We start from the raw sequence: 27,570 nt of genomic DNA, 5'->3' as shown, positions 1-27,570 counted from the left end.
CTGAACAATTTTTTTCTCCATGAAGAATGAAGATCAAAGTCAATGGATATCAAAGCTAAGTTCAAAGTTTAGTGATAAATTAAAAATCAGCATATTGCTAGATTTGTGCGGCATCCATTTCAGTTTGTAATTGCTGATCCTCTAGCAAAAAGATGATGCAAGGCAGAACATTGCTGAAAAAGCTGAAAGGCAAAATGTTGTGTTTCTTTCAGGTGCAGAAAATGTTATCGCCATAGTTACATTTTGTTTCTATTTTCATTTTGGTGTGTCCCAAGCAGCAAATATTCTAAGCCAATTTTTACTAGGGGATTTTAAGTCCCTGCTATTAGACTTTCTGGAAAATTTTAAGTGGCCAGTATAGAAGGGAAGATTTGGATGATCAATCAGTATTCGTATGTTCTTAGTTTAATATCTACCAGCGAACAGTTAAAATTATACGCTGTATTATATAGACAAATCAAATGTTCTTGAAAATTGCCCATTCCTTAGAAATGGCTGTCCAAAGTGAACTGCAAAGCAATTGTTTTAAATCAGCATTCTTCCTACCCCCTCTCAAAGTATTAATAGATATTTTTAGTTCATTTTGCCAATCTACAGTTTTTATTTTACCATTTGATATTTTTACCCCAAATGATATTTTTGGGTTGGGTATGACAGTTAGCAAGAATGGGTTATAATAAAATGAATTATAAGCGCATTTCATTGTGGATAATAACAAGTTAGTTCATGGTTCAAATAACTTTTTACATTTTCTCAAAATCATAAACACCTCCTCCCCCCACCCCCAAATATATAATCTGATAAATCCCAGTCATGGAATTAATGTTATTGAAATAACTAATTCACTACTCAATATATTATTTTGTCATGTAAAAAGAAAATATTATACAAAAACAAACATACAGCAATAACATCCCACTCTCAACCCAGAATCTGACACTTAAAAAAAAACTATCCTCCAGAAGATATAATGGCAATATAGATAATGATCCTCAGAGAGCATAGCAAAACTCTTTATCTTGGTATGTGAAGCTAAGCACATGTTCTGTTATGAGGAATGGCTAGCCCTGTTTTTGCTCAGCCAAAATCTTCATTTTTTTTGAGTGAATAGACACAGAAAGGCTCTTAGGACTGTTCCCTTCTCAGGTTAAATTCTTATGGGCACACTAGGGAGTGGAATGATAAACAGGACTCTCTTATACTCTTGCAAGTTGTCTGTTCATCTGAATGCCACTTCTTCATCAGGGCCCGACTGAGCCCAATTAATTCGTGGTAAACTCTGTCATTTACTTTCATGAGATATCTATTAAATAAAAGAATGACCCAGCACACAGTTTATGTAGTTAGTCAGAAATCACAGTGAAATGTCATTATGTTTCATCAAGGGATTTAAGCGAAGTGAAGTGAGTTAAATGCAAAATTAATTAAGTTGTTAATTAGTTAATTAACTGTTATGCTTTTAAGGGATGCCATTAACAAATTGACATAAATTTCAGTTTAATTTCCTAAATATAGAAAGTGTTTATGAAGCTGTAAAAGCCTAAGGGTTCAATTTACCCCACAGAATTTTAAAGCAACTCTCATATTTATATTAAACCTATAAGATTGCTTTTTAAAAACAATCCAAAGTGTTCCTTGCTCTATTCTTGGGGTAATGGTGGTGAATTTTTATATATTGTTTTGTGATTGATCCTCCATCATTCCAACTTTTTAAAGATGCCTCAGGTGGCTCTAGTCATGATGTTATTTATTCAGCTAATGTAATGGTTTGGCGGTGGACTAGGAGTGGGAACCATCTGGGTTTAAATCCCCACTCAGCCATGTAGCTTACTGAGTAACCTTGGGCCAGTCATTATCTTTCAGCATAATCTCCCAGGACTACATAGAGAATTAAATTGGATGGGTGGAAAACCTTGAAAACTGGTTTGAGAAACTATGAAATATAAATGCTCTTATTGCCATTGTTCTTAGCATTGAACACGGGGCACAAACAACATAGAACATTATAAGTGTATATCTTAGTATTAATCATACTTGACATTTTAACACTTTTCTCTCAAATGATCTGTATTAAATAAGTTACCTAGTTGCATTATCAAAGAGGTACCACTGGATTGTCCTACTAACTGGAAATTCGTCTAAAACTGTATAGAGTGTATTTATCTCATAAAATAATCAGCCCTTTCTAGCATTTGGAGCATGTGGCTTGCAAGTTTGGAAAGTAAAATGAAAGAATTTAGGTAGAATCTTTTTTTAAAAAAATGATTTGAATATAAGGATTCTTTTTCTTTAACTACATATAAAATAGCAGCAACCACTGTAAAGCTCATTAAAACAATAACAGAGTCTTGGGTTACTTTATATAACTTATTCCCAACATTCTGTTTATCTGTTAATAATAAAAAGCAATGAACCCATTGATTTTACTCAGACAAAGCTGATATTCGAATATTCATAAATGGTCATCTTTTAGCTTTAATTAGTTTACTTTCTAAGAATCACCTTATCCAAATAATATTCTTAAGGGATTTGGATACAATTGTTGGAATTCTCATATCCATGGTATTTAGGAATCCTTGCCATTAGAGTTCCAACACAGTTGCAGATATTTAAAGGAACCAGATATTATAGATGTACATGCAAATGTTAATATGCTCCTAGCTTAGCCTGTGAAATAATAACCTAGTAATGTACCATTTAATGTAGCTGCTATTTTCAATATAGCCAGCAGAGGAAGTAATACTTTAAATTTAAAGCTTTCATTTTGAAGAATTTTATTCTTAATAAATGAGGAAAAATACTGTTCTCCACTCTTTTTATTTTTATTTTAAATTTACTTGAAACATTGTGAGCTATTCCGTCCCAACTAAACAAATTTATTTACAAAAGCTAATTTGGTTTATATTTAATATTTATATATGGCTCAAATAAAGCTTTGCCAAAAGGGAAAAACTGGCTGTATCTCCATATTGGAGAAGGGAAATGTAAGATTTTTATCTGAAGCTTCAAAGAACTACTACTATCAATCAAGGCAGAACAGGGATGAAGACCCTATAGCCTTTCCCATTATCCTTCAACACCACTTATGCTGATTAAGGCTGTTGAAATTATTTATGTCAGGTATTAATAATACTGAGTTAGATGGGCCAATCAAATGACTCAAGGTATAGAATATTCCATTTGAACTTGGTAGTCAGTTTTATCCATGAGCTATAATATCATTCAGATTATTAAAAGTCCATATTCATGTCAGAAGCATCTACAGGGCTAACAAAGGTATACGTTTCCCCTGTCCAATCATGTCCGACTCTAAGGGTCAGCGCTCATCTCCATTTCTTAGCTGAGGGAGCCATCATTATCCAAAGATCCTTTCCATTATCAGGTGGTCAGCATAACTTATGTGCCAGGATACGTAGAACACTGTTACCTTCCCACCAAAGTGGTACCTTTTTATCTACCTGCATTTACATGCTTTCTAACTGCTAGCTGGCCAGGAACTGGAGCAAGTAATGGGAGCTCATCCAGTCACATAACACTTGGGTCTTGAACCTGGGATGTCATCTAACCAACTGAAAAGCGCACCGTCTTTAACTACTGAGCCATCATGCCCCCTCAGATTAGTAAAATACTTATTACTTATAAAGTAATAAAAGTGGGATAGAAACCTAATATATAAATAAATAATAAATTTAATAGCATTCATTGAGAGGGAAGTGGTTTGGAAGGAGATGATGTTAATGAATAAATAGCATATTGAGAGGGATCAGTTATAACTTTGTCAAAGAATAATCAAAATAGCAAAAAGGTCTTCAGTTTTCATCTTGATAAAATAATGAAATAAGGAATTTTAATAAATTTGGAAAATATGGCAGTTATTTCTCTACTGTAATTATAGATGAACTTAATGTTCACCTCTGTAGTGAATATTGGATTAGATTAGTTTAACATTAAAAGCACATAATAAGCCGTTACAATACAAATAATGCATATATATGGTAATTACTTAATAAAAGATTGGAGGGAATGCAAGCAGAAGAGTACATTTCTTCATATATGGTGGACCAATGAAAAATTTGTATCATTTTGGTAGGGAATTCTGGATATACACTAAAACAAAAAGTATAATATGTCCCTGAGTTGGGAGTTATTGCATATATTTGAGGGATTTGAGGGATGCTAAGCTGATTAATAAACAACTCACTATATTCTTACTTGTATCCATCAAATCTATAAGTCAACAATGGAAACTTTTAGATAGCTTAGAAATTAAAAATTGTATTCAGAGGTGCATTCTATAGCTATAACTGAAAAAAAACATAAAATCCATGTTTTAAATGGTTTATAATAAGGTGTAACGATGTTGTTGTAATGCAATATTCTAATCTAAATGATGTAAACTTGTTATTAGAGTAATATATAAGTACTCACCCCTTCTAAATCCTACCCAAAATGAGTTCTTAGTCCGTCCCCCCCATAAAGTTACTCAGCAGATTTTCTTGGGTGCCTTTTTATCTGTTTCCAATTCAGGCACCTCCTCTCCCTCTCTAAGCCTTTTCCATTTTGTTGTTTATCAGGAAGATCCTTGGAGGTAAAATGAGGAAGGCTAGCAAAGACCCCTTACATAATTTCCCTTCAACAGAAAGTCATTGATTTTATTAATTAATTAATCCAATTTATATTGCTGCCCTTCTATCTTAGAAACTCTGAATGGCAAATGAAATAAAAACATAGAATTTCATTAAAACAACAACAAAACTTCAGCTTTCAGTGGCTTTAGTAAAAACACAAAGCCACTAGATATATATATTCATATAAGAACACCTGTTAATATCAGAACCCAATGCCTGGGAGGTTTGTTTGTTTTTTTAAACAGCATTTATTATGTTTTTATTTATAACAGTTGGCATTATGTATATGCTACCTTCATACAATCTATAAACTGAAAGGAAGATATAACCAAGTGTAATAAATTATTATCATTAACGCTGTTTGTTTAAACAGTTTTCTGCTTAAACTAATATGGTCAAGAATATAAGATAAGCTAGGACAAAGTCAGAGGAGTTTCTTGGTATGAAAATTTCCACAGTGCATTATATAAACTTCCTCAAATGTATTCTACAGATCTATATAAGGTAATAAGGACTCAGATGGTCCACTCATTTAGGGCAGGAGTATCAAACTTGATTTCTTTGAGGGCCAGATCAGCATTGTAGTTCTCCTCTATGGGCTGGCAGTGGGGTGAGGGGAAGGCAGCAGTGAGGGGGTCGGATGGATGCCTCCTGCAGAACCCCGCCAGCCAAAACGGGGTGTGGGTGGTCCGTGCACGGCCTTCCTGTGCCTTGTTTTTGCCCTCCATAGCCTCCTGCAGCACTCTGCCGGCCAAAAATGGGCCACATGGCCCATTTTGGGGTCATTTTCTAGCCATTTTCAGTCTACTTTTTGGCCCATTTTGGACCTGTCTTTTTGACCTGTTTGGGGCCCATTTTCCCCCCATTTTTGAAACATTTTGGGGGCATTTTTGGCCTGTTTTTCAGCCTGGTTTTGGCCAGCAGAGTGCTGCAGTAGACCAGGAGACTGAAAATGAGGTGTGGGGGCCCATAAACAGCCCATTTATCTGCCAGAGGCACCACGGGCTAGACCCTTAATATTTCCAGGGCGGCCCTATGGGCCAGATTTAAGCACCCACGAGCCTTCAGTTTGACAACCCTGATTTAGGGGAATGGTAAGATCACCAGAAACAAATAATTTAGTATAGTGATAGGTAAAATATAAAGTTCATTCACAAAGTCCCAACTTCAATTCCATTGTTTACATTATCACTGAAAATGTGCACAATTTCTTCCAGTCTCAAAAATCCTGGGCTAGAGAGACTGGGATAAATGCTGTCAATTCATTAAAGTCTCTTTACCATTAATGGCATTGTGGAAAGAAGAGAGATAGGAATGAAAATTTCTCAAGGAAAACAAGAGGTTTTTAACTTCTCTGGTGTGGAAAGGGAATTTCATGAAAGCAGTAGTGTCACAAAAAACAGGAAAAGCCCAAGGGGAACATCGGGTCAGCCAGAAAACAAACTTACATAGGAAAAGGAATCAAATAAAAAGTATTAAAGAATTCCTATAGACAAAAGCCTAAGTAATTAAGAAAACTAGACAAATAGGAAAAGGAAACAAAGGATAATTTAGAAAACCCTTACAAACACAGGACATACTAAATAAGCAAAACAAACAGACAAAAGATACAAAATATAAATTACAAAAGGGACAGACAGACAACTATCTTAAAGCTAAAAGAGATTACAGAAAACCAATAATACAATCTGGCCACCCCGCGGAGTTTGCCTTCCGCACCCCGCGAAGTTTGCCCTCCGACGGAAATAAAGACAAACTCAAACAGGATTTGAAACATTAGGCACAAATACAAACACTCACACAAAATCAACTTACAAAGGGAGAAAAGGGTATAAAAAAACCAGGGACTTACCATAAGAAGCTAGCTAGCCAAGGAACGCAGACTTCTCACTGTTCTCTGCCTTCCTGAAAAATAAAAAGATCCAGCTTTCAAGCAGTTATCCGTATCCTTGCGCTGGAGCTCTCCCAGCGGGAAAATCAAATCCTCAAAAGAAAGGTATTTTGACACCTTTCAACAATTGGCGACCACGAAGGTTTCCCAGCCAACCCTGCCACCGGACCAGGCCCGTGGATCCAAACCCAACTGGCATGGACCTTCTTTGTCCAGGGACAACATCCACAGACCCAGCCCAGAAGGTATAGGGTAGTAAAGGGAGTCCTTGGGCTTTTCTGCTCAACAGCTGCTTGAAAGCAGGTGAGTACCGCTTCAAATTTATAGTCTTACTAGTGAGGGGGGTGGAAGTGTGAGTGGACCAGGTGTGTGATTGTGGGTTTTCTCTGTGGAAACAGTGGGACCTCACCTCCTCTGTGATTGCCAGCTGCACCCCGGCCAGCTGCTAGCTCAAACATGAGCCGTGACCGGCTGGATTTGAGAATGCAAGGGGTGATCATGGAGTGTGAATCCTTCTGAAGGACATAAGAAAAACCAAGCTCGCTGCAAAAGGAACTGATGTTAGGAAATAAATAAAAAGCAAAGGAAAAATAATCCCGGTGCATCCTGCAAGCAAAGCCCTGTGCATTTAGAAGGGGCCCGTACCAGCTGCTTACAAACAAAATTGGAAATCGTTTGTCTAGAAAAAATCAGAAAAGGTCCTTCCAGATCCCCACCTTTAAGGGAGATCTGCAAACTGATGGCTGAATGTAGGGAGGGGCCTGTACCAAAGCTGCTAGGGGGCAGACGGTCCTCCGAGATCCCTGTTTTTTAGGGGGGGGGGTGTCTTAAAACTGATGGCTGAGTTTCCCTAAAAGAAAGGGGCCCATACTCCATGTGTAGGGAAACCGGAGTCCTTTCCAGGCCTTTTTTGTCTGAAAACTGACGGCTGCAACCTGGCTAAACCAAAGTAATCCCCACATCAAGCAGGGAATGTGGGAAGTTGTAGCTCGAGGGCAATGGAAGAGACCCCCTTGGATAAATTACTTGAGGCTTGGGACAAAAAGCAAGTGCCTGTCCTGACTGGAATGCATAAAAAAAGAAGCAAAAAGAATTTGCAAAAAGTGGGGTTTATTGCAGGATGACACGGGTAGACAAATGGGTAGACAAACTTCTCGCTGTTCTCCACTTTCCTGAAAAATAAAAAGATCCAGCTTTCAAGCAGTTGTCCATATCCTTGCACTGGAGCTCTCCCAGCGGGAAAATCGAATCTTCAGAAGAAAGGCATTTTGACACCTTTCAACACTGGTAACTTCTCATACAAAATGCTACAAGTGGAAAGACAGATCAACAAGTATTCTTGCTTTGGACAGTGAAAATCAATTTTTAATTAGCTGTCTCATTTTAAAAAAAATGATACATGAAAATCAACCATTGTTATAATTTGTGTTTGATTTTCATGTATAATTTTAGTAAAATAAGAAAACTGGATAATTCCTTTAATACCTACGTGATCATATTAGGAATTATTCCATATGTAATCATCTAGACATTACAGAGCAATATATGATTTTATATCTATGAGCTTTGGATTTTTAAATACAGGCTACTTGGTTAGGTCTTTGGTACTTGATTAATTTGACTCATTACTGGTACAAATGGAGGTTACATTCATTTATTGCAAATACATATTGTATTAAAAATAAAATAAATTATTCTTTAAATAATAGATTTTTACTTTAATTTATTTTTTCTGAATTGTACTGAAAACTTAAACAATGCATTCTTAATTGCTTCTTTAAGAAGCAGATATTGTGTTTTAGCCATTCCAGTTTATAAGTAAAAGAGGAAACATATATTTAATACGTTAATAATTATTTTTCAGCCTATAGAACTAGCTATTGAGTTCCTTCCTTCCTTCCTTCCTTCCTTCCTTCCTTCCTTCCTTCCTTCCTTCCTTCCTTCCTTCCTTCCTTCTTTCTTTCTTTCTTTCTTTCTTTCTTTCTTTCTTTCTTTCTTTCTTTCTTTCTTTCTTTTCCTTCCTTCCTTCCTTTTCCTCCTCCTCCTCCTCCTCCTCTTCCTCCTTTAGGATACTGCCTGTCTCCTATAGTATCTGCCCAGTTAGTTCATTTTGGCATATACTCTACCTTCCTTCAATTAAACAAAGCCATCTGCTGTGATCCAGAATGTACACCTTCTCTGTTGCAGCAACTGCTTTCTAGAATGAAGTTCCCCAGAGATTTAGAAGCCCCCCTTCCCATGTGCTGATGCTTAGAAGGCCTTTGAAGATCTGACTTTTCATCCAGGCCTTTGGCAAGGGTGAATGAAGCCCCCTTGGATAGTATGGGTTTGTTTCTTTTCATTCCAGTCTGGCTTTTTCTCTTATCCTTGCCTTCTTTAAATTTAAGATGACTTCCTAGTGTCCAAACTATCATCTGTATCATTAGCAGAAATGAAAGTTACAGTATCAAATAGTAGAATTTCATTTGATTAACTGTTTAATTAGGAGGGGCAGTTTGGTGAAGTGAAAACTAGGAGACATTGAATCCTAGTCCTGTCTTATTCAGCTGGGACAGTCACTATTCCTCAGCCCTAGAAAATAATAGGGGCAAATGATCCAAAAATGTTGCCAAAAATCTGCCTATCCAGGCAGTTCCAAGAATCAAAACTGTCTCAAAGTCATGGAAGAAAAGAAAGGATAACAAAGGTTGTGGCTCAAACCTTTCAGTTCATATTCTGGATAAATTAACTTCAACATTCATATTGTAGTCCTGTGCAGTGGGAAACAACTCTTTTCCGCTTTTAAATAGAAAGACAAGATTTATTTATAATCCTTGATTAGTCATAAAACTCGGCGACATAGTCAGCTGCTTGGCCCAATCAATATTGCAGGATTTCTCAGAGGTTATAAAAGGAAGGTACACTGTATGAAATTCCTTAGAGTAGGAAAAGAAAATACAGGTAATTATTATAAATTTAATTCACTGGATATATTTTTAAATTTTTCCCTAATGCTCATATTTTTCATATTAATTTTTAGATTCACAAAGCATACAAAATTATCTATTTCACCAAATCCCTACTGGATTACTCTCTTTGTATAAAATTTGATACCCAGTTTGATGAGAAATCTTGAATGCAAAGATGCCAGATTTATAAAATGTAAATGAATGAGATTTGTGGCTATTCTCTGTTGAATCATGTGCTTAATTCCCATTGATGTTAAGAGAAGTTATGCAAAAATCAAGTCAAGATGCTTCCCTTAAGGTTAGCTTGTGAATAGAATGCTAATTTGATGTGTTTACACGCATCAGAAATGTGAGTAATTTATAAGTATAAATTCTAATTAAAAATGCTGTCTAAGCAGGACTGTCTGTATCCAGTTGTCTCTTCTCATTCTCCAACTTTCAGTAGGATAGCCTTGCTTTCAGGACTCTTCTCTGAAATAATGTCACCTAGTAGGATCTTTCTTCCTATTCTCACCCAAGATTTGGATGGCCCCAATTCTGTTATCTTTTCTGTAAGTCTTTGAAAACCTGATTTACCTCCTGGGTGCTGGGCTAGACTGTTGGGTGAACCCATCCTCAAATGACTTTGGGACTGCAATATATGATGGCTTGTTTTTTGTGTTGTATTTTAGGTATTTTGTTGTTGGTCCTTTTTGTTCTTATGTTTTTAACCCGATTTAAGCTATCCAGAATCACTTCTTGCAAGATGGTCTCATAAATGATATAAATAAATACAGCTTGCTTCTAACATGTCGATCTGACTTAGAAAGAATCACGCTGCAATGACTGTTTTTATACCACTATACATAGTGCTATAAGACTTGGCATTATGACAGAAGCTAATGGAGCCAAAAATACTGCTGAAAATATAAAGCCAAATTCTTACTTAGGAAAATTATAGTAAATGGCTCAGAAAAGTTATTATAGAAGAATTGTTCTAATCACCATACTTCCAAAGGCTCTGTAGGTTTGACCGCTGACTAACGAAAAGACACAATTGAAAATCAATTTATTAATTGGAAGAACAAGCCAATTTATGGTCAATACTTGAAGAATATAGAAGGAAAAGTTGATTTAAAAACCCACATGGAGTTAGTTGAAGTCAGGAGTATTAAGAAAAAAACCATTTATCAGATGTGAACACTCTAACTTTATTTTAAAAAAATCCCACTTTGCTTGGAGCATATCCTTAGGTGCCAACTTAATAATTCTTAGGTCTTGGTTAGAACTTGAGATTTTAAGCTTGCACCAGTCTTATACTGCAAATCTACTCATAATAAAAATTTAACAAAAAATGTATGTTGCCCAACTCTCAGTGGCTCTTGTCAGCTCACAAACAATAAATCACATCAATAAATATTAAAAATAAAAGACGTCTAGTGTGATAAGGCCAGGGCTCTCACTCTTCCTTGCCAAAACCCTTCACAGCTTTTCTAAACATCTGGATTTTGGGATGGGGAAAATTGACCTCTTTGGGGTAGGTTTCCTGCAATATAAATATCTCATAGACTTAAATTTGACTTTTAGTGACTATATTACCATCTCCATGTAGTTTTCTTGACAAACATTAAGAAGTATTCAAACTTTGCCTTTTTCTGGGTTTTAGTTCTTCCTTTCTTTTTTTCTTCCCAACTTCCCAGTCAAACATATAGACCTGTACCAATTTTACAGAAAAAAAGCATTTTGAAAGGCTCAATTTGCTGTGCAAATGCTAAAAGCTCCCTACAGTAACATAAATTACACTGCTCAAAAAAATAAAGGGAACACAAAAATAAGACATCCTAGATCTGAATGAATGAAATAGTCTTATTAAATACTTTGTTCATTACATAGTTGAATGTGCTGACAACACAATCACACAAAAATTTTCAATGGAAATCAAATTTAGCAACCCATGGAGGTCTGGATTTGGAGTTACACTCAAAATCAAAGTGGAAAAAACCACTACAGGCTGATCCAACTTTGATGTAATGTCCTTAAAACAAGTCAAAATGAGGCTCAGTAGTGTGTGTGGCCTCCACATGCCTGTATGACCTCGCTACAACGCCTGGGCATGCTCCTGATGAGATGGCGGATGGTCTCCTGAGGGATCTCCTCCCACACTTGGACTAAAGCATCCCCCAACTCCTGGACAGTCTGTGGGGCAATGTGGCGTTGGTGGATGGAGCGAGACATGATGTCCCAGATGTGCTCAATTGGATTCAGGTCTGGGGAATGGGTGGGCCAGTCCTTAGCATCAATGCCTTCGTCTTGCAGGAACTGCTGACACACTCCAGCCACATGAGGTCTAGCATTGTCGTGCATTAGAGGGAACCCAGGGCCAACCGCATCAGCATATGGTCTCACAAGGGGTCTGAGGATCTCATCTCGGTACCTAATGGCAGGCTACCTCTGGCGAGCACATGGAGGGCTGTGTGGCCCCCTAAAGAAAGGACACCCCACACCATTACTGACCCACTGCCAAACCGGTCATGCTGGAGGATGTTGCAGGCAGCAGAACGTTCTCCACTGTGTCTCCAGACCCTGTCACATCTGTCACATGTGTTCAGTGTGAACCTGCTTTCATCTGTGAAGAGCACAGGGCTCCAGTGGTGAATTTGCCAATCTTGGTGTTCTCTGACAAACGCCAAATGTCCTGCATGGTGTTGGGCTGTAAGCACAACCCCCACCTGTGGACATCAGGCCCTCATACCACCCTCATGGAGTCTGTTTCTGACCGTTTGAGCAGCCATGTGCACATTTGTGGCCCGCTGGAGGTCATTTTGCAGGGCTCTGGCAGTGCTCCTCCTGTCCCTCCTTGCACAAAGGCGGACGTAGTGGTCCTGATGTTGGGTTGTTGCCCTCCAACGGCCTCCTCCATGTCTCCTGGAGACTGGCCTGTCTCCTGGTAGCGCCTCCATGCTCTGGGCACTACACTGACAGACACAGCAAACCTTCTTGCCACAGCTCGCATTGATGTGCCATCCTGGATGAGCTGTGCTACTGAGCCACTTGTGTGGGCTGTAGACTCCATCTCATGCTACCACTAGAGTGAAAGCACTGCCAGCATTCAAAAGTGACCAAACCATCAGCCAGAAAGCATAGGAACTGAGAAGTGGTCTGTGGTCACCACCTGCAGAACTACTCCTTTATTGGGGATGTCTTGCTAACTGACTATGCTTTCCACCTGTTGTCTATTCCATTTGCACAACAGCATGTGAAATTGATTGTCAATCAGTGTTGCTACCTAAGTGGGCAGTTTGATTTCACAGAAGTGTGATTGACTTGGAGTTATATTGTGTTGTTTAAGTGTTCCCTTTATTTTTTTGAGCAGTGTATTTCCTGCAACTACTAAATGCAGGAGAATCCTTCTCCTTGGAAAACTTAATTTTCTTTGAAATCAATATCGTAGGTCCACTAATTTCAGAGTGATTGCTATTTTACATCTATGTTAATAATAAATGCAACATTTTGTGCATGGCAACATTCTACAGATATTAACCAATAATATTATCTTTTTTTAATAATATTTCATAGTATTATTTAAATCCAGAGGGGTAGCTAGGGATAACAATAAGTAGTTTGTGACTACCCATTTAATGGCATTCTATATATGCATATAATATATACATTCAATAACATGCACTAACATATTAGGTACAATAATTTTCATTAATTAATGTAAAAGCATTTTTTTCCTGTTTTATTCTCAATTATTATGAAAATAAGTAGTAGACATGTAAGGCTGTGCCATTCAGCAATTCATATTACTTGTTTCAAGGTGTTCTTCAAAATAGAAGCTGATTGCCCAGTAGAACAACTTGTTCCTGACAGGCAGCTCTGTAGTACGTTGTACAGAATATCAAGAGCTGCTAAATCAAATGGGAGTAAGGCAGATCTTTATGAAAAGACTTGCTAATAAGGAAACAAATGCTCCAGAGTGTTGCCGTAATATCTTCAATGAACTGTAAAATAGCACAAGTGAGAAAAAAAATTCCCAAGACCTTGAAATACACCAAATGTATATTTGATTATGTGCCTTCTAATTTATGCACCATTGTAGGTTGATTCTCTTTCTTTCCCTTTTTTTTTTGTTCTGTTTTGTTTTTGTCCATTTAAGTCTGTCTTGACTCCTGATAATTGCCTGGACAAATCCCTGCAGTTTTCTTGGCAAGATTTCAGAAGTCGTTTGCCATTGCCTCCTTCCTGGCTGAAGCTGAGTGATTGGCCCAAGGTCACCCAGCTGGTTTTGTACCTTAGGTGGCTCATGGACTTTAACTAATTTATATGGATGTTATCATATCATATATGCAAGTGATGTATACAGATATCTCACATGATCTATAACCATGTTATTTTCCATTGGTTTCTGATGGCCAGACTCAAATGATCAGATTTGTATCATGACATGAGTTTTACAACCTCTTATTGTGTGGAGAACAGCCACGAGAGAATCCTTCTTCATCCTCCTTGGAGAGGTGAAGATCTGACTTCAGCATTTGCTCCTCAGAGTAGCCCTCCAGATGCCACTGAGTTGTTTGCAAGTAGGAAACAGTGTCCTGCTACTGTCCCATTTTTACTGCCCAGTAAGCAGCATTTGGAGCCTGCTGTATTTAGAATCTTGAAGACTGAATCTTTTTGAAGGCCAATAGCTTTGATACATGAATTTATTCAGCTTCTTTTAAAGCCATCTGTGTTAGTGGCCATTTCCTTGTCATGAGGTAATGAATTGCACAGATTAATTAAGCAACGTGTGGAAAAAGTACTTATTTCTGTCTGTTTTAAATCTTGTATCCCTCCATCAGCGTCACACTCTTCTCATTCTTGCCTTCACATTATGTGTCCAAAATATCTTAGCTTTAGCTTCATTATTATTTTTGAGCTTTACTCAGCCTTTCATACTTCTGAGGTGGGTAAAATGAGGACCCAGATTATTGGGGGCAATATGCTGACTTTTTAAACCACTTAGACAGGCTGTGGAGCACTGTGAAGCAGTATATAAGTCTAAGTGCTATTGCTATTTTTCCCAATGAGCTGTTTGGTTTTATTCATGCAATATGGAATTATTTATAGCCCAAAATATTCTCAACAATTTTAAATGCCACCACAATTAAAAAGCAAACCTTTTTCTTCACTAGTCTTTCTGATGATCCAACTTTCATAGACACATGTTATAAGCTATATCCTTAATAATACATACCTTTGAGGTCAATGCTAGTCTCTCTATATTAATATTTCATCTGCATTTTCATAAATGTTCTCCCAAGGAGCATATGTCTCTTTTTTTTGTAACTACAGCCACCATTTTTGTAAAAATTTGAATCTCTTTCAATTTCTTCTCCAGCTATTGAATGTAGATGCAGTATTATGAACTTTTTAAAAACATAGCAGTTGGATCTTCCAACTTCTTCTTTCACTTCTAACTAAATATTACTTACATTTTTTCTTAGTTAACCAATTAGCAATTTATAAAAAGCCAAATTATTTGATAGTTGCTACGTTTACTCAAGAGTCTTTCATAAAATCCTTTGTCAAAGGTTTTTTTTAAATGAAAGTATTTTTCTTCTGCAAATTTCGTTCTGTAATGTGTGTGTGTGTGTGTGTGTGTGTGTGTGTGTAGAATTAATTTGACTAATCTGTTGTTTCCAATATCTCCTTTTCACCATTTTAAAAATTGGTCTAATATATACTACCTTTCATTTTTCTCATATTGCATCTAATTTGAACCTAAACTACCTAAAAAAATCAGCAAATTCAGATTCCTTTCTTTTAAAAGAACTTGGAAGATACCATCAGCATATGGTGATTTGTTACTGTGAAATCCCTTAAGTCTTAAGATATCACAAGTACCGTCCTCCTTTAATACTTAAATTTTGTTTTAATTGTTCTAATTCCATCACAGAGGAATTCAACAGGCTTAGGTATCTCTCTTATAACTTCCGTAATCAAAACAGATGCAGATAATTCATTGAGTTCTTTGCAATTTCCATATCTTGCTTAAGGATTTCCTTCTTTCTTTCCTTTCTCTACTTTCCTAAGTAGTTTGTGCTGCATATGACTTCTACCCATTATGCACTTTTCATTTTTGGGATAGTCAAGCAAAAATTCAAAATAGTTCTGGGGAAGAATATTCAGTCTGCCAATATTATATAGTTTTCTCATGGATGAAATATATTTAGATTATAATTAAGAGAAAAATAGATGTAGTTGGGAACCAACTTTCTAGGGTATTATAATGACTCTGGTTTAGACTGACTGAACCTAATGTAGAATAACAAATGTATTCAGATTCCTTTAACAGTACAGGTTGCTGTCCTTGAGTAGATTGTCTGACATCTGGAAAGTCGTTAACATACTGTTAAAATAATGGCCAATTTAATGAAAATGTACTAAGGTAGGCAGAAATAGAAACAATATACAGATGGTTTAGGTTATAGAGAAGTGATGAGCTGCCTACATTTTATTGTCCCATCAATCAATTTTCATGATGGATTTTAATATGTAAAATGTTTTCATGAAAAAGTAATAGTATATCCCAGGTTTGTTAAATTTACTGTATAATTCAAATTTATTGGTTAAAATTACCTTAGTACATATTTCATTAAGTATGTTCTGTTCTGACCCCTCCTCCCATGCAATGTTATTTTGGATCTTGTAATCCATTCTGCCTACATTGATTATCCAGTATATTTTAATGGACATTACCATTGACCTGACAACTACTTAAATCTTAAAATCTTCTGGTAATTACTCAAACCTTAAGAAACTTAGACTGGAATATAAAAAGTGGAATCTTAAAATCATATTCAAACTAGGGATTCCCTGCAAAGCTAAACACTTTTATTAGGTAATTATTCTAAGTTAAATTGAATGCTGTAATGGAGGAGAGAAAAAAATATATATTGCTTTGTTGGCTCACAGGAGTCTAGGGTCTTGGCTTACTAGCAAGCATTAAAGATTTTGGGCAGTAATCTGAGCATTGTATGCCAATTTGAATTATGTTTAATAATGTACCTAAGCAACACTTGTCTTTTAAAACCCTTGATACTGCTAAGTCAATGTTAGGAATTTAGATACTTCCAGTGGTCAGAAAGAATGGCACTCCAAATACATTTGGTTGTTAAATTGGACATCTTTCTAGTGACCAGATAGCAAGAGTATTTCCACTTTAGGAATGTTTGCTAAGAAGCAAATCTTAGTGACTTTTGCACATCTGTTTCAAAACAATGCACAGCAATTACACAGAAGAACTCATTAAATGTTTTTTTTTAAATCCAGCTGTGGACGAGAAATGGGAATATACGATGTGCCTCCATCTGGGTCACCCTGTGCTGCCCTGAAAATTATATTAAATGAAATTGTAGCTGGGTTATTTCAGTTTCTCCTTTTCCAAACCATCTTTTTTTCTTTTTTTAAAAAAAAATCTCTGTAACAATTCTTTTATGGACACCAGAATTTCTCTGTTAATTTTATAGGGTTTTTTCTACCTAGTCAATGTTGAACATCACATGGCACCTGGACAGTACTGTGAATGCTTTTTGGACTGATTTTTCTTCTTTATCTTTTAATGTATAATATTTTTTAATGCAAATATAATCTTGGCACAAATAATCCAATTTTCAGGCTTAGGAAATAAGTCACCAATTTGCTAAATTAATATCTGACATTGGAAGAAGTAAGCCTGTAAGCATTATTATAATTAACCTTAGGAAAAATATTCAAAGCAAAGCCATTGTTTCACTGAATTCATTATTAAGCAGAATGGTGGAATATAATTTGTACAGCTAAATTGTTCACCTCCAGTGCCATTATTAGTCAATTAAAAATAGCACCTTATTATGTGAATTCTTGGCCGATATATTAGAAGGTTTAAACAGTATTGGTAACAATAATAACAACAGGAAAAAAAGTAAGCGCACATAGATATATTATACAAAACTATACATGTATACAACATTTTATACAATGATTTCATTGAAGGATGACCAAGTTTCATTTAAATATTTACATCTATAACCAGATGTAAATAATTATTCTAATAAATTGCAAGTAACATCAGGCCTTCTATCACCGGGGACAATAGTTTCTCTCTTTCTAATGTTGAAGGTTAAATCTCTTAGCAAAAAAAAAAAAAAAAGACAGAGATTTCATTATCATTGTCCAGAGGTCAGTTCCATATAAAATGGATATAGTTCAAAAGAGTATGGATATAAAAAAATAAACTTGGTTTCAAAATTAATAAATGTAATTATAGCTTCCAAGAGTGTGACAATTTAGGCTTTCTCAAAAACTTGTTTTAATGAAGTGTTATTTTTACTGCATCTTCAACAACCCAATATACTTCTTTTCAAATGTAACCCAATAAGCCTGAAGTATTATTTATTTGCTAAATTAGACAAAGTCTAAGAACTATTTAAAATTTTGATACAGACATTGAGGTAGTTTCCTATTGTTTAGACAAAATGAAGATCTCCAGTTCCTTTTTTATTCAGCTTTTCAAATTTGCATTTCTACAGACTTTCTTTCATAAGATTTGGTGGTCAATTCTAGTAGGTGTCATGGTGTCAATACAAGTCACAGATACTGCCAGTTGGCAGCAATAGGCAAACAATATTTATGTCAATATATACCGAGTTGTGAAGTTTTTTCTTCATAAATATGGATATTCTATGTAAAATATGAAATATTCTGGTTTAATGACTCATTTATCAATAACCAAAAAAACCCTCCTTACATATCTTATTTGTATTTAATGTAATTATTTGAGAAATATCACATGGAGTCAGAGTATCTAAATAGTTAATGAATTAAGTACACATGTGAAAATTGTGTATTGTATAATAATCTATATACACAAAAGCGAAATATCACTCCACATCATCACAAAATCTCCAGAACTGTAAAGTCTACAAACTTGAAATTTGGTACGTATGTTCCTCTTGGCTTCTAGGAGCTCACTAAGAAAGGATTTTTCAAAATGACCATCAGAGTATTTGCATTTCCTATATTATTATTAACATGCTCCGATGCTAAGGAGTTCTACTCCCTCTCCCCACCTGAAAAGAAATCTGTTCCAAATGCAAAACACAAGCAGAGGAGATAAGTTTCAGTTTTACTTTCACAGCAGCAACCACCTTTAGTACAGAACTGTTGATCTAAGCCACGCCCAGACTCCTTGCTGTCTCCTTCTTGCTCACACAGCAAATACTGTTTCAGTTTCCAAACAGCCTCAACTCTCTCACACACTGACAGGACGCTAGCCAGCTGAATACTGATGGGTGCTGAGAGGCAGAGGCAGAATTTTTTTCTCCTTATTTTCCTCCCCTAAAACTAAGCCTAACCACATAGTTTGTAGCGAAGCCCGGGTATCAAGCTAGTAAACAAATATTTATCAAATGTATCAGTTCTGATTCAGTCAACTAACAGAGTATCTTGCAGAAGTATTCTTCTGAAATCAGTCAAGTTTCCAGAGTTGGAAACAAAGTACAAAGTCCAGAAAAAAATCCCCCAAGAAATCTAATCGCAATCAAGATATGATTTGGATCCATTTTAAAATCCTTCAAGAAGCTGAAATTTAGCATGCCCAAGTATGCCTTTATACATATCTAGTATAAATAGCACTTTCTGTTATGTGTGTATGTTGGTGTATGTACATATGAGATGAGTTGTAATTTGATTTACAGCAGTATACTAGAGAGATTTGAACAATACACTTGACTTCTGTGAAAAACACCAAAATATATGAAGTGGCTGCCGCGCTTCCCTGAGTAAAATAAAACATGTTGTTTGGTCAGGTTCCAGGCAAAGGATAAACACATGCTGACAAACATCACAGCCATGAGAATCTACAGAAATATATGTCACCATTTTAAGGATATTTCTTCAGAAACATCACTGAAAGCCATAGGATTTACTTCTAAGCAAGCGGGATAAAATTCGGGTATCGGGGCTGCATCTGGCAATCGGGAGTTTCCAGTACCCATAACTCTAATTACAAGGAGGATCGTGCATCACAACAGAGTAAACAACGTTTTATTGTGGAGTTTTCCGGCTCCAGATACAGCTCCCTCCTTGTTCCCCACATATCCGACACCCATCGGGACTCTGCAGTGTCGCTGGAGGCGGGCGGGCGATCGGGCCGAAGGGAGAGAGGTTTCTTCTCTCTGCCGCAGATCTCCGCATCTTCTCTTTCGCCTCACTTTTGGGCGGCTGTCCATGGTTGCAGCAATTGTCCGCGTGACGTCAGCCCGCCCGAGCGTCTCTGCCATTGGTGGAAGAGCCCGGTCGGCCTATGGAATCATGTAAACTCTTCCCACCCAGCCCCCTCGCCCCCTCCCATGGATCCGGGGACCCGAATCCACTTTGTTGCCTAAATAGGCAGAGTCCACCACCGGCAGCGCCGATCTGCGGGGAGACGTATAGCAGCAGCCGCCCGGCGGAAGAGGCAGAAGCCGAGGCAGCGGGACAGCCGATGCTGGAGGCAGGAGCCGCCCTACAGAAGCAGTGCGGAGCTCTGACATGGGACTTTGCCCCGGCTGAACACAACCCGCAGGCCAAGCAAACACCATGGAAGACTTTTTGCAACGCACCAAAACAAAGCTGGTAAGTTCTGCAGAAAAAAAAGAGGGTATCCTATTTTTTTTAACCATGCCAGTTTGTTTTGCTACACTTTCCTGCACGTTTTTAAAAAAGTTTTGGAAGACATCCAAATGAGCTTGTATGAATCAGCATTTTGAATAATAATATGAAAGAGCTAACAATGACACCAGAATGTTGTAAGTTGCAACTCCCAGTCTTTTTAATGGAATCCATTCCTTCTCAAGTGTCTAGGTCATTTTTTAAAAAAGAAAACACACAAATAGCTGAATTCTCACCCATTCATTAGAAGAACTTGGTCTGTAGTTAGAAGAACTGGCAAGCTTCTCTGTCTATCATTTTAGTCAACCACATAAATGATACCTTTTGATTTGTAAGATAATTCAAACCATATTTATTCAGGAAAGAGTTCCACTGTACCAAGTATATTCTTAGGAAAGTGTGTCCAGGATAATCTGTTCAATATTCTACAACAGTGCATGGAATCTTTTTGATTCTGTGGGTTAAAATTATGGAAGTAAATAGCAATAACTGGAAAGATGGAAATTCAATCAATGTCATATTATGAAAGCATAAGAATACCAAAACAAATTCACTACCATTGAGATCACTTTAAATTAAAATGACTATTGAAATGAACCAAATATAATTTTGGCAAATAAAGCTGTGCACATCAGTATCTGGTTCTATAATAGTTCTAAGGAAAGTTGGTTGAGAATACACAAGTAGTACAAGGCCAGAAGCCACTAGATGCTTCATTTTAGCATGTCATCTAACATTTAAAGTTGTGTTTCTAATTATTTTAGCATATGGTCATTAATCAAAATTCATGCCACTTGAAATAAAATTACTCTACATTCAAATGCATTAAAATAAATATCTCTAAATAAGACCATAAGCAATATTACGTTTGTCTTCAATGGTATGCATTCCAAATGTAGTTAGATGGCACAATATATCATCTCCAGACTTCTGTGTTGTTTTTTTTCACCAAACATTTTATTTTTGTATTTTTAAATATCTTTAAACAGATATCAGTCATTTGAAAAAGTCCTAGATAAGATTTCTTAATAGAATAATATTCACAGTGACTAATGTTATTCCTCTTTTTTTAACCTCAGCTTTTGCTTAAGTTTTCTTCAAAGCAAAATAAAGCAAAAGCTGATGACAAAGCACAGAAAGCATGCATAATTGAAGACTTTCTTTTTAACTCTAGAACCATAACATAAGCACTCAAAGTATAAAATTAACATTATGCCATTGTAACAGAAGTTGAACATTAAGAATATTAAATTCCATTGTTGAAGTTCTGTAAAGATCTTCTCCTGCTAATTTTCCCTATGCTAAAGACCAGGTCTTCTTTCCCATGCTACCTTAGATGAGACTTGGAAGGTGGCACAGATCAGCACATCTGATGGCGACTTACTTAGTTGTATTAGTTGAAGTAGCCTGAATGGGAAATTGTAGGGCTTGTCTTGACTTATCATGTGTATCTATGCTTGCTTCACTTGTACCACTTTGTGCATAGCTGAAATATTTTATCATTTTTCAAACATGGCTAATAATATATATTATAAGCGTATCTTTGGAATTGCTCACAACAGTGGATATAAAATACAATCATTATAGACTCTTAAGTAAGCAAATTGTGCTAAAGGACAAGTTCCAGATGAGTTTCTGAATTTGTTTGTTCAGCAAGAAGTCAAAAAGTGCAATGGAATTACAGAAGAGCATTTATTGATTGAAGCAAGAGCTTTCATAATTAATGGCTTACTTTGTAAGATACAGTAAGTTTTTTTTTTACAAAGTAAAGGTAAAGATGCCCTTGAATTAAACCCAACTCTTAGTGACTGATTTGTGGCAACAGGTTCTGAGTGTTTGCAGTGCCTTTTTTAATGTTTTAAAAGTTTCTAGTTTGATTTGCAATGCAAAAGTCTATAGTGATGTCTCATCTGATACTAACCAGGCCATTGCCTGCTTATCTTCAGGGCCCAAGTAGTCAGTCGGCCAGGAAATCCACTATGTATATTATAATTATAAATATTACTATAATGAATAAAACCTAAAAGTAGCCAAATAAAATCAGGCTTTGATTATTCAAAGCATAGATGAAGAATACAGACATTTCAATGTCTGATTGACATTGATGTCAATATCAAACAGAAAAACAATATAGTACCAGGTGAATTTGGCAAGAATTTCACATAGGGAAGAAACAACTGTGGAAAATTTATTTGCTACATGAACTGGTGGGAAAATCCAAATTGGCATTTTTAAAATATGCATGTGTAAATACTGTTTTGTAGCATGGATTAGCAATATTTTTGATGCCAGGTGTCAATGAACAACATTATGTTTCATATGTTTATTGGCAAAAATTGGTATGCCACACAATTTCACTGAGTCTAACTGATAAAACAAGAAAGAGCCATCTGATATTCAATGAGACTGCTGATTACTATGGATGTGGGAATGAACCAAATGAATCTATAAATAAATAATAGCTAATATTATAAAAGACAAAGAGCCATAGCTAGCATGTGACTAAATCTTGTGAGTTTAAGTGTGCTTGAGAGATTTGGACTATATAAAATATGTCACCGATGCTACGTATGTGTCATATAATGGTCTGTACAGGTATTCCTTGAGACATGACCATGACCAGTGCATGTTGCAATGGTGAAGCATCTGACTAACAACACCCCCATCCCTGCTATCCAATGAATTGTTAAATGAACATGTGGCTTGATAAGCAGAGCATGGAGTGTCTTGGGGTGAGGGAGATCCTTAGAGTCCTAACACTGTTTGTCCTGGCCTGCCTAAGATCTCCTCCACCTCCTGAGATGCCCTGTGTTCTGCTTCCCACTCCTTGGATCCCACTAGTGCTCCAAGTTGTTAGGCCTGAATCCTACTTCACTAGGCCAAACACTTACCTGCTCACCCTTTGAAGAGCTCCAAAGCCTTCCAGAGCATTGAAATGGCTTGCTTCTTCTTATTTTATTATTTTATTTATTAAATTTTTTGACCTCTCATTTTACCACTGGGTAACTATGTGTGGCTTACAATATTAAAAAGATAAAAGTATATAAAACCCATACAAAATAGGAACAAAGTACAACAAAAATATAAATATTCAACCCTAACTAAAAGATGGGGAGGGAGGGAGTAGGATGAGCAGAAGGCGGGAGGGGAATCTGTCATTAATCTGTCAATCATCCCCAATGTAAAGTCTCCCCCCATTAGAGCCCCAGGCCAAGTGGAAGAGCCAGGTCTTTAAGCTTTTGTGGAAGGTCAGGACAGTTGCAGCTGACCACACTCTGGTGGGCAAGATGTTCTAAAGGGCAGGAACAAAATTCTGCTGGACCTCACTCACAGAATACCCTGGCCAATGGAGCCCATAGCAGGCCTTCCCTGCTGGCATGGGTGAGGCAGGCCAATCCCATTAGGATGAGATGGTCCCTCAAATACCTGGACCCATGCCATGAATGGCTTTAAAGGTGATTATCTTGAATTGCACCTGGAGGCAGTCAGTGCACTCATGGAGCAGTGATGTGACGTGGGCCACATGGAGTCTTGGGATTCAAAAAACTTCCCATGCCACTGCACTTTGCACCACCTATAGTTTCCAAATGCATTTCAAGGATAGCTCCATGTAGAGTGTGTTGCAATAGTCCAAACACAAGTTGAATAGGGCTTTAATGCCTGAACACAAGGACTCCTGATCCAGGGGAGGCCACAACTGGTGCTCAATCTGAAGTTGTGGAAAAACTTTCCTAGCCATCACTGTCACCTGCTCTTGGATTCCCAAGAAGCTGTAGTGCCACCCCATCCAGAACTAAAGATGACAAAACTCCACATTTTGGGGTTCCATGCACCCAAATCTATTCAATCTTGCTAAGATTGAGTTAAAGCCTGTTTTCCCTCATCCAGGGCCCCATGGTCTCCAGGCCCTGATCCAGGGCCCCATGGTCTCATAAGAAGTCAGCAATAACATCACTTGGGTCATCAGGTGTAGAAATATAGAGTTGAGTATCATTAGCATACTGAAGGTATCTCAACCTGTGGATCTCTTGGATAGCTGCAGGGTGTGGTTCCAGAACTAGCCACCCACCCACAAATAGCGGCCACATTTGGATCACCATCCCATGGCCCAGGGAGAAACTGCTTAGTTTTGCTGCCTTAACAAGATTTGCATAGCACTGCAGATTTTGGGGGGGTCTCAAAAGTTTTTTTCAGCACTGTGCAGACCTTATTAAGGCATAAACATGTAATGATTCAATTGTCAGCCACCATTTTTGTTCCACCCACAAGGAGGTAGGACAAAATGGTGGATGTATTCTGGTTAACCACTGTGTGGCTCAGGAACATGTCCCTAAGATGAGGTCCAGAAAGCTTCAAAAGGTAAATGTAATGGGTATGTGTGGAACAGGACCAAGCACTGTGGGGTCTCAGCATAGGATGGGGGAGAGGTGCGGGGTGGCTCCAGCACCTTTGTGGTTGGTTATAAGGGTAATTAATCACAGTGGTGCTGCAGTATTTGTAACTTTAAAGCAGGATTGAATGTAATTTTGGGGTGTCTGCTGTAACTTTGAACGAGAGGCCTATCATAGCTCAAGGATTAGTTGTATAGGTGTGTTTCATATTTTAAAGGGAATAATTTGTTAAAAGTTTTAGCTTCATAGAAATCTGATATGAATTTGAGAAGCTGTAGCATCATACAATTCTACACCCCATAATGTATATTATATGAATTAAACATTCAAGTAAAAAAAACCTGTATTTATTTCTAACATCTTATATGTGAACTATGTATGCACCTATATTTTTTATATTCAGATTTATGTCTTTTTATTTTTACATAAAAGAAATATTGACCCAGTCAGTTAAAACATAGAAGTAATGCCTATATTTTGGACCAAAGATATTTAAGAATCATTTTCTAGTGGATTCTGTTGAAGTTTTTATCCTATGGCAGAATGCCATTATGCGGTCAATTTAATAAGGTTACAACAACTATCCTAGAAGAAGAAAATGAGGGTATATTGGTGAAATGCACATGATATACATTATTCTAAAATAAACAATTTCTCACATATAATAATCTAATACTCGTGTTGTCTAGATAGCAAGCACAAAAATATAGTGCAACATTTAATTGGGCTTAAAAACAAGACCATTCAGAAACTGGAAATATATTATTTCTGTCATCATACTACTAGTTGATATAAAATTTTGTTTCTTGGAAATAATCAGAAGATTTCACGTTGAAATGATTTTTGTATAAAACACCTAGTACATACACCGTGTATATATAAATTGGACTTACTATAAACTTACTAACTCTACTAGTAATCTTGGATTAAAATATGAGTATGCATGTGAGTTATTAATTTAACACAGTATCAGTGATAGGTGGTACAGGCTTGATACATTGAATAACGCATTATCACATCAGTTCATGTAATGATTTCATCTGAAGTGTGCCAGACGTGGGGAAAGTAATAGAGTTGAAATGAGTCTCTAATGGCGGCTGTTCTTGGCCAAAAATGGTATCATTCCAGTATTGTAAGTATTTATATATAAAATAGGATCAAGCGGGGTGACCTTGACTACTTCTCATGCTAGTTATTGCAGCTAAAGCTGATATGCAATGACTGAATTGATTCCATGAAATCAATTCATTCATTGCATATGGTGAATCTAATGGATGTTTCCTTTATTCAAAACAATTTCTGGATCTGCAATAAAAGATTGAAAGCATTTCCTTAATTCTGAGTTGCTTGATTCTCTACAGATGCAATTTCATAATAAAATACTATACATACTAGAGATTGGTCAGAAAGAAGAGCAATGATAAAACCTTGAATGAAATATTTCTCCTAACATTATGCTCAGAGTTATATACATAGTACCTAATTTTATGTTGAGTTTGTGTTACAAGTCAAACTGTCAATTAGAAGGCACAGATCTTACACAGTAGATTTGTTGCATGCTTCCCTGGTATGTTGAGCATTCTGTAAAATATTTCTTGCCATGAATCTTCAGAAGCAAATGCATAAAAACTGGTGATCCCATTGTAAGTATTCTGCTAATTTGGATACTAAATGTTTAATTAAAAATTCTGCAAAATCAGCTTTTTAACCTTCTATTCTAAGAGACTATTGATCTCTTAGAAGACTTACTGTCTTCTTAGAAACAAAGACTGTTGATAGCAACTGTGTGTTCATTTGGCTCATTTTCAACTTATTGATAATTAAATGAAAAAGTATATTTTTCAAGCTTCTTTTAGTTTAAGATGAATTAAGATTAGCATTGAATCCATTTACATTTAACTTGTAGTGGCTCCATGGATCAATATTTCAAACTGATGGGGTGAGCTTAAAAGTGCCAGATATAAATACTCTTAGATTAATAAAAAAAATCAACGAATGTTAAATATTCAGTACTACAGAACTGACTTATTGAAGATATTGAATTGTTCTTAAAAAACAATTCAAACTTTGTTTGGAAAACATTGTTCTGAAAAACAGTACATATGATCTCAAGAATGAAGGTAAAATAGTAAAGATGATGTTTTATTTGCATTTTATTATTTCAAGAAATGACATGTTGGGGGAGTCTGGTTTGAGCTTCTTTGGTGACAGACCAAAATCCGCGATCATGCACGTTTTTGATCTGTGCTCGCCACTGGAGCGCCCCAAGCTGGCTGGTTTTGGGGAAAGCCACCCCGTAGAGGTGGTGAAGCTGGGGGAGATTACCAGCAGGGTTGAGGAGAGTCGCATCTATTCTTCCCAGCTGGGCATTACTCCCTTTCCTGAAGGCGGTTGCAGCGCTGGTCAGAAATGGCCACCTCAAAGAAGAACTCGACTGGAAAAGAATATGCAGGAGGAAGATAAGAAGAGAAAGTTTTGGCTGACCAGGTCGAACTGAAAAAGCAACAATATAAGGTACCCTGGAATTTGAATTATAAAGAATAATATTGCTCCCAAAGAAGACTTTGAAGCGGCAAATGAGAGAGGGAAGGGAAAGGATTTGGTTTTTTTTCTTTTCTTCCCTATATTGAAAACTAAGAGATTTAAGCAAGAAATCAGCAAAAATCCACTTTGACATTAACAGGCATTTAAGCTGAAAATAAAATGTCAAAGGGATAATAAAGATTTCTGGATTCTCAAAAACTTTTAAAAGAAGGAAAAAAAAACAAAAGGGTGGGATCTGGAAAAATGGAGGAGACCACCTGGAAGTGAAAGGAATTAACAGTGAAACTTTAACAAGATTCCTAAAAGATACATTTTAACTGAAACTTTGTAACAAGATAATAGAACCTCAGGAAGAGAAAGTTGGAAAAAGAAGCAAGAAGAAACAGCTTTGGATTATTTGGATTTTTGGCTATTGGATCTAAAGGACTAAAATTAATCGGGTGGTTGTTTAAAAGTTTTTAAAATGGTATCACTCTTGGAAGAATTGAGAATGGAACTTAAAAAACAGAAGA

At 36.6% G+C, this 27,570-nt stretch overlaps 1 protein-coding gene across 4 annotated transcripts in view; it reads left to right on the top strand.

The window, feature by feature from the left end:
• The first annotated feature begins 19,750 nt into the window (after positions 1 to 19,750).
• PRUNE2 (prune homolog 2 with BCH domain) overlaps positions 19,751 to 27,570 on the top strand; it is a 124,537-nt gene continuing 116,717 nt past the window's right edge. For all 4 annotated transcript variants that reach the window (XM_087926742.1, XM_087926744.1, XM_087926743.1 and 1 more), the window contains exon 1: positions 19,751 to 20,087. In XM_087926742.1, coding sequence (XP_087782868.1) covers positions 20,052 to 20,087 — 36 coding nt within the window. In that variant the 5' untranslated portion in view covers positions 19,751 to 20,051. The remainder of the gene's footprint in view (positions 20,088 to 27,570) is intronic.

The sequence above is a fragment of the Pseudonaja textilis genome, chromosome 2 (genome assembly GCF_049901715.1).
Source record: "Pseudonaja textilis isolate UNSWEBS1 chromosome 2, rPseTex1.2, whole genome shotgun sequence".
NCBI lineage: Eukaryota > Metazoa > Chordata > Lepidosauria > Squamata > Elapidae > Pseudonaja > Pseudonaja textilis.
This window is presented reverse-complemented; position numbering and strand designations above follow the sequence as displayed.